Raw genomic sequence first — 14,378 nt, 5'->3', positions numbered from 1 at the left:
CATTTGATGCAGTATTGTATTAATCTTCGACATCTAAAAAGCGCCGTGTCAAGTCTCGCGGTACAGAGAAGGCAGAGAAGATGAACAAGTGCAGATAGGAAAGCTCGGTGTGCTAGCCAATGTTTCAGCTGGAGACTGTCTTCGGGACGAAGACAGTTGCTCTTCTCGAAACGTTGGCTAGCCGACGTGAACTGAGCAGACCAGACTGAGTTAGAACACTGCTTGACATTTCAGAACCAAAGAAGGGTTTTTTTTTCATACCTAACGGCTACGCCACCCTACCCACAATCCTGTGCTATGATCGGAATCCACGGCTTCTACTACCACAATTAACATATACAAAGCCGCAGTCTATAAAATAATCGAGGCCGATACTACGGCACGTGTTTCTTCTCTTTCATATAAAACGTCCGGCTAATGCAGCAATCAAGGGCTGCACTTCTTTGTTTTTTTGTGGTGGGCAAATAAAGACGTTTAAAATCGACAACAAATCTAAACCTTAGCGACGAATGCAGGCTTATATCCTATTGATTTTTTTATTACTGTCTGTACCTTTAGTCAGTCATGTCAGAAATGATTGAAAAGACGGTAGGTGACCAATAATTCAAAAATACTAAAGCAGGCTAATGTAGTACAAAAACTTTCCCATCAAAACTGCAAAATAATAAGGGCAAATGAAATTTGCACTACCCAAGTACATGCCAGGAAACAGCGCATAAAGAAATGATGGTCGATTAGCATAGTTATGCCAAATGCGAAATAGGTGCAACAGCAGTTCGGTTTACACTTCGCTTCCGGTGTTCAGATCCATTGTCCACGGATGGCAGTTGTTCGGGTAGTTTAATGGGCTATTGTCCAAATAGGCGAAACCGGTGATTCTCTGCATTCATAGATGCCCGGCAGTCTTCCTACCACTCCTGTTGCACTGGTGCAGAGGCCAAGCGATGCGCCACTGCCATTCTGTGGCAGGTGCTGCCATCTATGGGACTTGGGTTGCTTCGGTTGGGATGCGATACAGGTTGCTCTTCCCGAGCAGCCTCTCACGATTGCTTGAGCTGCTGCTCACCTGCCCTCCACTCGGTGCGCAGGTGAGCAGCCTGCCACAATACTGGCTTCAGGCAAACAGACAGACAAACAAATAATGACTAAACGCGGGGAATGACCTCTGTAAGCGCTAGCGCGCTACAAACTTGGAGTCCCAGGACACCTAAGCTCCGCTTTAAGTGTATGACGGGATAGAGGTAATTTATCAATTGCCATAAATGCAGACTTTGTAATTCTGTAGTTAACGTTCATAGACCCCTGGGGGTGCTCACACCACCTCTGACGCAGAGTTAAGCGATGCGCCATTGCCCTTCGACGACAGGTGCTGCCACCAGAGTAACCTCTCGTGCAAAAATCATTAATTTGACTGCCACGTGCCAGGTGGGCAGTTTGCTTAAAATGCTGAGGCACGTGGCCCATCTGCTACCTAGCTTCCTTATCCGTGAATTTTTCGTCGATTTTTCGCTCACGCTTCCTAGTGCCAATTTCATGGCAATAATGTGCTGCAAACGGAAAATTTGTACCTCAAAAATACGACGCCTAAAATTTACTGTCGGGCTTGGCCAAAGCACTAAGTAAACTGATTAAACAAATCTCTTATCTCCGTAAATCGCAACTGAAGCGAACACAATCCATGCAAGCCCCACTGCCCACAGAGTCCGTACACATGCCGATAATATGGCGGATGCAGCGGCAGCTCCAGCCGTCCCATCCGCTTCGCCAGGAACCACAAAGTAGACGCACCCAATCAGCAAGAAGGCGAACAATATACCGCCCAGGCACATATAACGCTGTGCAGATGGGGGTCTTATCATCTTATTGTTGAAAAGGAATTTTAGTCCACAACACATATGCACACAAGGGATAACAACACAAGGCAAGAGCTGGACTGGCAAGTGCAATTTTTATTGAACACTTACGGAACACGAAGTAATAGAAAAATAAAATTCCCTAGATGTGACTGACTGCTAGAGAGGGGGGCTCAAAGATCTCCTGTGCAATTCCTCTTTCTCCATGGCCTCGAATAGAAACATTCGCAGAAACTGGGGAACATTCCATGGGACATCTGCTACAATGCCATGCAAGATTGCCGTCCTCACCAGCGCCAATTCTTGTTCGGTACTTGCGCAACACTCATTCACACATTCACCAGTATGCCCTGTGTAAAATTTTCCAAAGCTCAGCGGAATCTTATAAGATTACTTCAGTTCCGTGTTTTGCAAAGATATTTCTATGTTTGGCAGTGCAGCGTTCTCTTCTTCCCTCAGGGGTAGTTCGTGCACAAACAACTGAAAGTTTAGTTGGAACAGAAAAAAACTTTAACGCCTTGGCGCTTGGCGACTTTTTTATATTGTAAGGCGCTCTGAACAACTACAGCACAAGTTGGATTTATTGCTTTAGTCATCAGCATCTCTTTTTTCTTTCTTAATACCGCCATTCATATCTTCTAATACTGATTCTTCAACCGTTCTCTTCATTTCGAGTGGGAAGCCCGCATCAGACCTCTTGTCTGCGCTGTGACACTGAGTAACAGAGCGTGGCAAAAACTTTTTTTCACAGCATTTAAGAAGAAGGCTTTGACAATACCCCTCATTTATATTTTAGAACGATAGGAATAATAGGGTAAATGTCCTTTTATTATATCCAGCACACATGACTTTCTCCTGAAAAGGTGTCAAGTCAAGAAACCGAATGGCGCCCAAAAGCACACAACATATCTTCGAGTGCTACATTGGGAGTAAAAGTCACTTGGTCCGGAGTTTAAAATCACTAAAGAGTCATCAATATATGCGATAATTCGCACAACATGCGCGTCGTCAAAAAAGCTTGAAAGCGAGCAGTCACACTTTGCTAAAAATATATTGCAGAGCAGTCACACTTTGCTAAAAATATATTGCAAACCATTCAGGCTACACTTGCTGCTATGCAAATCTCATTTTTTTAATATCAAAAATTCTTATTAAACTCAACAATGGTTCATGTAAGGTTCATAGGAAGGAACTCCGAAAGCCTTTCGTTTTTGATTCCGCCTTGTGTTTGAAAGGTCAATTCACCGGATTCTTCAATACGTTATCTCACCGCATGGAACAGTTAGTCGTGAGAGCTCATGTAGAAAATGTCCTCGATGTCTACTGAGAAGGCTGCCTTTGCTCCTAAAATATCTTGTTGAAGTTTTTGTATGAGATCGGGCCAGTTCTTTGCCCCAAATGGGCCTCCTAATTTACTGCTATTCAAATGGCGTTAAAGTCCAATCACCTATTGCCACGAGCCTCCTTAAAACTCTGGCCCTCAACGGCACCAAAGCGTCATGCGTCTTCCCTGAGAGTAAAACATTCAAGGAACTCTCAGAGCTTTTGTTTACGGATTTCCGCAAGTGGTCTAAATTCAGTTCTTCAAGTGGCTGCTCTGCGAAAGACCTTGCTTTAGCCGGCTTCTTCAAAACGCTAACAAAATGTTTTCCCATGGCTGCTGCGGATTTTTTTATTAAGCCGCCTCACGGCCAGAACTAAACAGCGGCCTTCTTTGTCTGACTGCAGTAGAGCCAACTCCAACTTATAAAAAAACTGTCCGCCTTGCGGAGCTCTTCGTTCTTTCTGTGGGCAGCTTGGTTTCTCGGTTTCCGATAGTCAACTCCATCCGACAAGCATCTTTCTTCCTCTTGCGTGGAGCCAAGTTCGATACTCTTCTGACGACCTCCCGGAGCTCCGCTTCTCCACATCGGGCAGAGTACTGTACTTGGGACCTTTGGAGAACAATGAGTCGATGGCCGGTGGATCTATTGCGGAGGCGATATACGTCCTTGGCCTGAGTTAGGTGTTCTTTTCTTCTTATTTCGAATCCAGAAACGACATTGGCTCCAATTAGAGTCAATGAGGCGTGCTGCCAGCCGGCAAGAGTCCTCGTAGCCTTTTTCATCAACCTAGCCCGCGGCGCCGTATGCCATTACGAATCTGAGCCAGTCGCGCAGTCTTCTGACCTGTCTCTAGCACTCCGACTTCCGGATTCGGCATACTCTTCTCCAGTGGCCCGTAGACGGCTCCTAAAGCTAAAGAGCCCCGATCACATTATGCAGAGGCATGTCTTTCTTGATGCAGTTCGTCAGGTAGCGCGCACGGCACGCTGTCAAGCCAATGACACTGAACCACACTGGCACGATTACTCATAAGTTAGCATAAAAGGAAACAGCCCACAGTAGAAGAAAATTGCTGACCCCAGTCTGCGTGGTGGGTCTGCTGGTATGGCATGTTGAAGGCTTTTTTTTTGACAGCCAAAAAAAAGACGTCCATGCACCGTCTAGCAACACAGGACAAGGGCCAGACTAAGCACTAAAATGTTTATAGATCACAAACCACTCGGTAAAAGCCACGGATGCGCCATGCCAGGACAAGTAATCTGCACATTCAAAAAAATTCCTTAGATATCGCCGCTGGACGTGGACAACTGACATAAGCATCGTCTTGTTTCGCTATCTGGCAGACCTTAAAGATTTCACATCCTTTCCTGTTATTCCATGCCCTAAAATGGAAACGTACGCAAAACATGGGGAGCATTTGATTTGACTTCTGCTGCATTGCAATGTAAGATTGCCGTCCTCTCCGGCGACAACTTTTGTTCGGTGCTTGCGCAAACGTTCATTCACGCGGTCAGCCGCCCATCCTATATAAAATTTTCCTCAGTTCAGTGCAATTTTATAATTACTTATGTGTCGCTTTTGCAAGCATATTATCCATAATATGCAATAGTGCATAATCCTGCTTGAGACAGGTCAGGAACCTGCGCTACTGGCTCAGAGTCTTGACGGCGTACGGCGCCGCAGGCTGGGCTGATGAGAGATCCTACCAGGACTCTGGTCGGCTGGCAGCACGCCTCACTGAATGCCATTGGAACCAATGTCATGTCTGGCTTCCAAAAATGAAGAAAAGTCCGCCTATCCCAGGGCAAGCGGCGTACATTTATTGTGCAGCAGGCCCACAGGGCATCGACTGGCAGTTGTCCAAGTGTCGGAAGTGCAGCATTGCGCTTGACATCAAGCAGCATGAGCTCCTGGTGTTGCTCAAAGAAGTAATCAGCCTTGGATCCTGCCCAAGACAATTATAGTTGCTTGTTGGAGGGAAATAACTGTCTTCGGAAATCGGGAAACCTTGCTACCCACAGAGAGAAGGAAGAGCTCCGCAAGGCGCTCAGTATTCTTCGCGGTCGTAGTTACCTCTTTTGCAGTCAAACAAGAAAGGCCGTTGATTAGTGCTGCCCCTAGGGTGGTTTAATGAAAAAAATCACAGCCGATTTTGCTTATTTGGCCAACTGCGAAATATGTACGCTAGCCCGTCGCGTTTCATTTCGCTTTCAGTTCGACATTAGGGTTTCAAGGTGAGGCTTGAGCGAAATCGGTAGCTGGGTACGTTAGTGGTAATGCACTATACAATTATTGTCCGCTTGAAGCACCTTTTGAGGGCATTGCAATAGCGGTTTGTACTGGATCCATAGCGCACCAATGGACGTTGACAAACAAGCAATGCAATGCAATGCAATGCAAAGCGCGAGAGAGGGGCAGTTAAATACGAGGAGTGATCGGTTGCGGCGACAGCATAGTATCTCTTATGTACATGAACTACTATGATATCACATCACTGAACTAATTGCTACAGATGCATCAGTGTAACTAGTACCATGTTGCGAAAGAAGGCAGCGATAGCATAGTGCTCCCGAGCAGGGGCAGCGAAGCTGATCTGTGCGCGCCACCGCGGGTTCAAAATTCTGGTGCAGCGCGCTCGCGATTATATTTATTTTGTTTCTGCTGGTCCGGCTGGCTTCACAAATACAAACAACGAGTATTTTCGAGATCGGGAGAACTAGAACCGGCACACTCAATGCCGCAGCAGCCATGGCGAAGCTGTAAAAAAGAATATGACAAAGGCAAAGCAGATGACTCGTGACAACGAAGAAGGCCCTGCGCGTCAGCCATATTGCTATCGCCACGAGTGTTTGTGCCCAACCTCATTGCCCTCAGACTGTTCTCGCCGCTGGTGCCGTCCTCTCAGCTCTTTCAATAAACCCCGCCTTTCATTTGTTGGAAGTGAAGAGTAACAGGACTGGAATTGCGCAACCGTAATCTCCCGCCACCTGCGATACCTAACGACGTTCAGCATCAAGCCGTGCAAGTGGGCCCAGCTGTTACCAGCGCCGGCTTCCTTCGCCAACGGGACCCGGCTATCTTCAGTGGGACCGAAGAGCAGGATGTCGAAGGTTGGCTCACGTCTTACGAAAGGGTTAGCCTTTACAACAAATGGGATTACGCTGCAAAACTAACTAACGTAGTTTTTTATCTGACCAGCGTGGCTAACCTGTGGTATCAGAACCTCGAGGTGGACATCCGCACTTGGTCTGCTTGCAAGACAACCTTCTCCGAAGTGTTTGGCAGTCCTGCTGTCCGGAAACTCCGCGCCGAGCAACGCTTGCGCGAACGGTCTCAGCAGGTCGGCGAAAGCTTTACCAGTTACACAGAAAACGTCATGGACCTATGCAAGCGTGTAAACCTCAACATGTCAGAAGCTGACAAGATTAAACATATTTTGAAGGGTGTTGATGACGAAGCCTTTGAGATGCTGATAGCGCGCGACTTGCGCACCGTTGCTGAAGTCGTCACCCTCTGCCAAAGCTTCGAGGAGCTGCGGAAGCAGAGGTTCCTGACTCGCCAGCACCCCCGACAGGTTGAGTCGCTTGCTGGACTGACGCCAGCACCTGACACCTCATCGCTGCTGCAACAAATCAAAAACTTTGTTCGAGAAGAAGTGGCGCGTCAGCTTTCTCTTCTGCTGTACCATACAGGGAAAGCTCCAGATTTGGCTCCGGCCCTTCGACACGCCATCCAAGAGCAGATTGCCGAGGCGTTTCCACCCGTCCATCTGCCACCACCTGTCGCGGCTCCACTGACATACGCGGACGTCGTCGCCTAGACGCCGCCTCCTATGGCTGCTCCGCTGACATACGTGAACGTCGCGCCAGACCTCGGCCGCCCACATATTCTTTGCCTCCAATACCTGCGCGAGTGGCGGCTCCTCTCTTCGACCGGCGCCGCGAGCCAGCAATCCCTGGCGCACCATCGACAACCGGCCTATCTGCTACAATTGCAGCTTCCTTGGTCATGTGGCCCAGCTTTGCCGTCGTCGTCTCCCAGTCTACGCGCCACCTCCTCCGGCTGCCGCGTCAGTACTCCGGGCCTGCTGAGCCGCCGTCCAATTGCCCTTTTTTGTCTGACAGTTCGGCCCTTTCTAGACGCCGTTCACCTTCACCGAGGCGCCGCTCCGTTTCTCCTATGCGACGTTGCCCCAATACCCCTCAGGAGGAAAACCAGGTGCCGCTGTTCCTGAGGCGAGAACTGCGTCCCCGTCGAATTTTCCAAGACCTCGCTATCCCCTGCTAATCTGATAAAGAATTTCGGTCGAGGGTATTTCTGTCTTGGCCCGTGTGGACACCGGTGCTGCAATTTCTGTTATGGACGGAAAGTTTTGTCTTTCGTTGAAGAAGGTAAAGACACCGATTGCTGGACCGTCGCACAGTATGGCCAGCGCTAAGCACATCAAGCCGTCCGGAGCGTGCACCGTTCGAGCTGTAATTCAGGACTCCCTCTACACGATAGAATTCGTCGTGCTGCCTTCCTGTTCCCGTCCTGTTATTCTGGGCTGGGATGCCCTTCCTCGCCATGAAGCTATCATCGACTGTTCTCGAGCGGCAGTCGGGTTCTCTCCTCTTCTCTATCTTTTGTTAGACGCTCCTCTTTCTGTTGCCTGTGTTGAAACCCTCGCCGCCGAAGACGTTGACATTTCCTCATGCTCTTCCGTTCTTGTTCACCTGTCTTGCAACTCTATTGGTGACGACACAGTCCTGTTTATTCCAGGCCATGCTTTTCTGCACCGCAAGTGTCTCCCTCTGCCATACGCCGTACTGACTGTCTCCGATGGCCTATCGAAAATTTTGGTCTCTAACCCGTTTTTCTGCCCTACCGCTCTGCGCCTTGGTGAATGCCTCGGCAGTGTGCAGCCCATCGCATCTCTGCTCATCAGCGAGGAGACCGACGATATACCGCTCCTCGCCATGAACGCGCTCAGCCCTCCTGCCTCTACGCCAGATCGCTCTTCTACCGATTTGTTCTTGCGCTCCGCCGACGCTGATCTTCCCCCGCCGCAAAAAACACAGCTTCTCACCCTACTGAATCAATTTCGCTCTTCCTTCCACGCTCACCAAACTTCCTTGGGCCGAACTTCCACCGTCACCCATCGCATCGACACTGGTGCCCACGCGCCGCTGCGGCAGCGCCCTATCGTGTATCTCCAACCGAGCGCCCGACTGTTACAGAGCAAATCGACCGAATGCTTCAAAACGACTTCATTCAGTTCTCAAGTAGCCATTAAGCATCGCCCGCGGTCCTTGTGAAAAAGAAAGATGGCTCTATACGCTTCTGTGTCGATTACCGCCGCCTTAATAAGATAACGCGCAAGGATGTCTATCCGCTCCCACGCATAAATGACGTTCTGAACTGTTTGCAAGGGGCAGAGCTCTTTTCATTCCTCGATTTATGTTCTGGGTACTTGCAGGACCCCATGGAAGTGGCCGATCGTCCCAAAACTGCGTTTGTGACCCCGGACGGATTGTATGAATTTACTGTGATGCCATTCGACCTTTGTAATGCACCTGCAAGCTTCGAAAGGATGATGGACACCATTTTGTGTGGACTCAAATGGAAAATGTGTCTGTGCTACCTCGACGACATTGTCGTCTTTTCCCCCGGCTTTGAAACCCATCTATCCTGCCTAAAGCGGGTTTTGACCGGCCTCTCTGACGCTGGCCTGCAGTTAAACTTGAAGAAATGCCGTTTTGCTGCGCGCCAACTGACAATTTTAGGACACGTTGTCTCTAAGCAAGGCGTTTGTCCCGACCCAGCCAAACGTCGCTCTGTCGCTGCCTTTCCCAAACCTGCTTGCATCAAAGACCTGCGCAGCTTCTTAGGCCTGTGCTCTAACATTCGGAGGTTTATTCACAACTTTGCTTCGATTGCTGCGACTAACACAACTGTCCGGCACCTCCCATTCATCAATGTGGTCTCTGGCGTGCGACAATGCGTATAACACCTTGCGCCGCATCCTCACAGCACCGCCTATACAGCGCCATTTCGACTGGACCGCTCCTACCGAGATACACACGGACGCCACCGTTGTTGGCGTCGGCGCCGTACTCGCCCAGCGCATTTATGGTTTTTGTGAATACATTGTTGCCTATGCAAGCCGCACACTTAGGAAAGCCGAGTCTAATTACTCCGTCAGTGAAAAGGAGTGTTTGGCCATCGTATGGGCCCTTGCCAAATTCTGCCCGTACCTCTAGGGCCACCCTTTTGACGTTGTGACGGACACCTTTCGCTTTGTTGGCTTTCCTCCTTGAAACACCCATCCGGCCGCCTTGCCAGTTGGGCTCTTCTGCCAGAATATTACATCCGCGTGGTCTATCGCTCCGGCCGCAAGCATCAAGACGCTGATGCCCTGTCCCGCTGCCCACTCCCAGCCGAGATCGCCAGCCTTTCCACCTCTGACGTCTCCCCGTCGTCGCTTCATATAAGCGACATGTCCTGATCATCGCTCCATACCGACCCTTGGATCGCTTCTCTTCTCGACTTTCTGTCCAACCTCACGGCTCCTTCTCCATCCCGTGCTCTCCGCCGCCATGCTCCACTTCGTGATTCGCGATAATCTCCTCTATCGCCGGAACTACAGCACCGACGGCCGCAAGTGGTTACTCGTTATTCCTCGTCACATGCGAACGCACATATGCGCCTATTTCCACTCTGACCCACAATGCGGTCACACGGGAGTTTTCAAGACATACACCCGCATCAGGCTGCGCTATTACTCTTGCGGCATGTACACCTTCGTACTTGAATACGTACGCTCCTGTCTCGCCTGTCAACGTCACAAGGCATCTCCTCACCGTTCTGCTGGGGAGCTGCAGCCGCTCCCTTGCCAACAACACCATTTCGACCGTATCGGCATTGATTTCTACGGCCCGCTTCCGTACACTGCGGCCGGCAACCATTGGGCTATCGTTGCGGTTGATCATCTCACGAGGTATGCGGAAACCGCCGCCCTTCCGTCTTCCACTGCGACAGACACTGCCTTCAGCCTTTTGCAACGTTTCGTCCTTCGTCACGGTGCATCTCGTGAACTGCTTAGCGACCACTGAGGCGCCATTTTGTCCGATGTCGTCAAAGCCCTGCTCCACCAGTGCAAAAATAATACATCGAACCACCTCCGCCTATCCGTAGAACAACGGCCTCACCGAGAGATTTAACAGCACCCTCGGGGACATGCTCTCTACGTATGTCGAATCCAACCACTCGAATTGGGATCGCATCCTTCCTTATGTGACTTTTGCCTAAAACACCACCCAGCAGTCTACTACTGGTTTCTCTCCCTTCTTTCTTCTTTACAGCCGTCATCCATCTCCTACAATAGACACCATTCTGCCTAACCAAACTGACGCCTCCGAATATACCCTTGTTTCCGAAGCCGCGCAACATGCAGAAGATTGTCGCCAAATCACGCGGTCACTCACAACTGACGCCCAGTCTCGCCAGAAATTCCGCCACGACAACGCTCACACCACATCGCACTTCTCTCCTGGTGCGCTTGTGTGGCTCTGGATACCGTCAAGTACTCCTGGACTGTCGGCGAAATTTCTCGCCAAGTATCACGGCCCCTACCGCGTCCTGGAGCGCACATCTCCAGTTAATTACGTCCTCGAACCCCTCACTCCATCTCCCGATCTCCGCCGCCGCGGCCGCGAGACAGTTCACATCCAGCGTCTCAAGCCTTACTACAACCCCTCCATATTGCAGTCGCCGTAAGTCGCCAGGATGGCTCCTCTTCGCCCCGGGGGTGATTGTGAAGAAGATGATGACCCAGACAAAGCAGATGACTCGTGACGATGAAGAAGATGGTCCTGTGCATCAGCAGTATTGCTATCGCCACGAGTGTCTGTGCCCGACCCGGTTGCCTGCCGACTGTTCTCGCCGCTACTCCCGTCCTCACATTCTTTTCAATAAACCCCCGCCTTACAGATATTTTGTTCGCGCTTTGAAGAAGCCGTTTAAATTAAGGTCCGCTGCAGTGCAGTTTCTTGAAGAACTAAACAAACACCACTTGTGCAAATTCATGAAAAAATTCTTGGAGAGTTGTTTGATGGGTTTTTTTTTTCTCACTGAAAGCACTCAATCCTTCGGCACCGTTGGCACCTTAGTTACAGAACTCTCGTGACAAAAGGTGATTACGCTTTATATCCAACGTCATCTCGATGGCCTGATCCCATAAAACCTGTTCGGGACAAAGAACTCTGCGGCTTTACAGAAAACTTCCACAAGACCTTTCAGAGGCAAAGAAAGCCATTTCAACAGGAATGAACGACCTTTCTATTCGATCCCTCACGAGGAACTGTACCATGCGGTTAGAGAACATATTGAAGAGTCCGGTGAGTGGCCTTGCAAACAAGTGCGGAATAAAAATCAAAAGTTATTTGAGCTCCTTGCTTTATACCTCCTTCGACGTTTGTTGAGTTTAATAAGAGTTTTATATAGAAAAGAATGGGACTTCCATAAGATCATTGGTAAGTCCAGTGCTTTGCAGTATATTTTTGTAATGTTTGGCCGTTAGCTTTTCAACTTTCTGTACGACGCGCGTGTTGTGCGAATTATTAGATATATTGACCACTCTCTAGAGATTTTAAATGCCAAATGATTGTTACCGCAATGTAGTACAAGACGTCCTGGGTGCTTTTAGGCGCCTCTCATACCATCTCAAATTCACAAACGAAGGAGCCACGCACAGCGTCATTCAGTTTCTTGACTCATACTTATCTATAAAAAAGGCGTGTTTGCTGGATTTTGTCACCTAGAACCAAAAAAGGACTCTTACCCTATTGCTCTAACCATGAATAAACTAGCGAAAAGAGATAAAACCAGGGCTTGCTTCCAAAATGCTCTGAAAAAAAGTTGCTACCACAGCGTCAATCATTGTCACAACGCAGGCCAAACTCTTCTCTGATGTGTGGCTTTACGTCAGCAATGACGAGAACGGCAGCAGTATCAGTATTAAATAAGATGATGCAGTGTTAAGGAAGAAAAGCAAGATAGGAAGTTACTAGTGACTATCGTTACAAAATCCGAGTTTTGCCGTATTTTCACAATATGGCTCACAATACAAAAAAGTGCCCAAGCACCAAGGCGTTAACGTTGTTTTCGCCCACGAACCACCCATAGTGGAAGAAACAGACGCTGCCCTACCAAACATACAAATGTATTTGTAGAATATGAGACTGAAGTAATCTATAAGATTCCACTGACCTGTGGAAATTTTTACGTAGGACAGACGGGTGACTGTGTAAATAAAGGTTTGCGCAAGCACCGAAGACAAATTTGTTCCGAACAGGAGGGCAGTCTAGCACGGCATCGTAGCAGACGTCCCATGAAGTGTTCCTCACGTTTTGCGGATGTTTCCATTCTAAAATATTTAAGAAGACTAGCACAGTCGACTGGAACAAAGGGGCAGAAACAGACAGAACGAGCGCTGTGTCCTGTCTCGTCCTGTCGTGTTTAGCGCTCATCGTGTCTGTCCGTCCTTCGACCACGAAGGCGTCACATGCACGGTTACTTGCCGGCTTATCCCGCAGCTCTTCTGCCCCCCGGCTGCTTGGCCAAGCCTTCCCTGCTCACCTCCTTACACTATGAGGTCCCGCTTCGACGAAGGACTACAATCTTCCACCCAAAACGAGACGCTGGCAAAAGGCAGATCCTAATCCGCTAGCCGTAACCCTGATGTTATTTCTTTTAGGCTAGAGCTCTATTCCTCGGGGTAAAACTTCCGATGTCAATGTGGATGAGACGATGACCTTTAATCGGTTTGAAGGTCAAACCGAGCTTTACTGAATGGTGGTATGGCGCAAGGTATGTTAGTATGACCACGTGATGACTATGACTAGTGGGTACCTTACCTTGACATTTGATTTGAGACAGTAGAGATTTGAGGCTTGGTGGTACGGCCCAAGCTATGGTAGTATGATCACTTTATCATATGACTCTGACCATTGGGTACCCGACCTTTGACCTTGACCCTTGACTGGGACATTGAGCTTAAGTTTGATTTTAGACAGTGGAGATCATGCTTAAAAAAGCTTTCGATCGCATAACTAGGTTCAAGCCACGTTGAATCCCAGCCATTTTTTATCTCGAGTGGTATCCTTCTGCAATCCTTATCGCTCCCTGCCTGCCTTTCATAACTTTTATCAATGTAAAGGATCTGAAAACATTCATATCTCTACTGGAAGTTTTTGGATTTGTCCTGCATTCGGATCTAATGCGGCTTTAGCAATTGGTGCTGATGCCACCAGTCGTGGCAATATCAGCCCTATCATCACTTAACTAATATACTTCCGTTTATAGCCCTAAAACTACTTCTACTTGCTGCTAGACGAAGTAGCCAAAATCCCATCCTGCAACTGTGCAAAAAATTTCACTTATTGACAGGCACACGTGGCAGGCTGAAGTTCAATTGGCACAAAACAAAATTACTGCTATTATTGCTGCGCATTATTGTGGTGCTCACGTATGTACGGCTCGCTGCGGAATAAGCAGGTTAATTTCATTTGCACAGAGTTTTTCAGGGGTTTAAAAAGGCACAAAATATTATGGACATACCTTCTTTAATAAGATCGGCTCCTTATGACGCACCAATACAAAGCCAAGCAAAATGCCCACCAAAAATGGCGCTATGCGAAAATACGGCTTCATGTACACATCCAGAGTGTAATCTGGCCGTTCCGCTGGAACGCAGTAAAACCGAGAGTTGAAACTAAGCAAATACGACGCCGCTGGAAGTCATAGGAAATGTGAGGTCTGAAAAATAAGGTTTTTTTCTTGTAATGCAGTAAGTGAGGGTCTGGTGTACATACATAGGTAAAATCCCGTATGTCGTGTTTTTATCGAGTGAATCCTTACCATATCTGCGCATAAAAGCCCATCTCAGGAAATTCCACCGCGTGCTCTTAAAACAGAGCTCTTTTATTTTGAAATGGCTGCCTTTCGGGTCAATCTGCCTATTATGATTAAAAAAGGTCGTGAGTTCGAGTCCGGTGAAGATCATGGGTTCGATTCGCACAACAGTCGTCGTCTCACAAAGCTCTTGGGTTCGAGTCCTGCAAGAGTTGTCGCTTCGAGTCCCGCAAAGTTCGTACGTTCGAGTCCCGCGAAGGTCGTTCGGACTCCACGATAGCCATGAATGTCGACATAGTTTGCTTGT

General features: G+C 48.6%; 2 protein-coding genes across 2 annotated transcripts in view; one reads left to right on the top strand and one right to left on the bottom strand.

The window, feature by feature from the left end:
* Window positions 1-14,378, bottom strand: part of LOC144124608 (uncharacterized) — a 165,344-nt gene that overhangs the window by 44,063 nt on the left and 106,903 nt on the right. The window lies entirely within an intron of this gene.
* Window positions 565-6,998, top strand: LOC144126340 (uncharacterized). The gene is made up of 2 exons (XM_077660410.1): window positions 565-588; window positions 6,189-6,998. The coding sequence occupies exons 1-2, from the start codon at window positions 565-567 to the stop codon at window positions 6,996-6,998; spliced, it is 834 nt and encodes a 277-aa protein (XP_077516536.1).

This window comes from Amblyomma americanum, chromosome 3 (assembly GCF_052857255.1).
Source record: "Amblyomma americanum isolate KBUSLIRL-KWMA chromosome 3, ASM5285725v1, whole genome shotgun sequence".
Lineage (NCBI taxonomy): Eukaryota > Metazoa > Arthropoda > Arachnida > Ixodida > Ixodidae > Amblyomma > Amblyomma americanum.
This window is presented reverse-complemented; position numbering and strand designations above follow the sequence as displayed.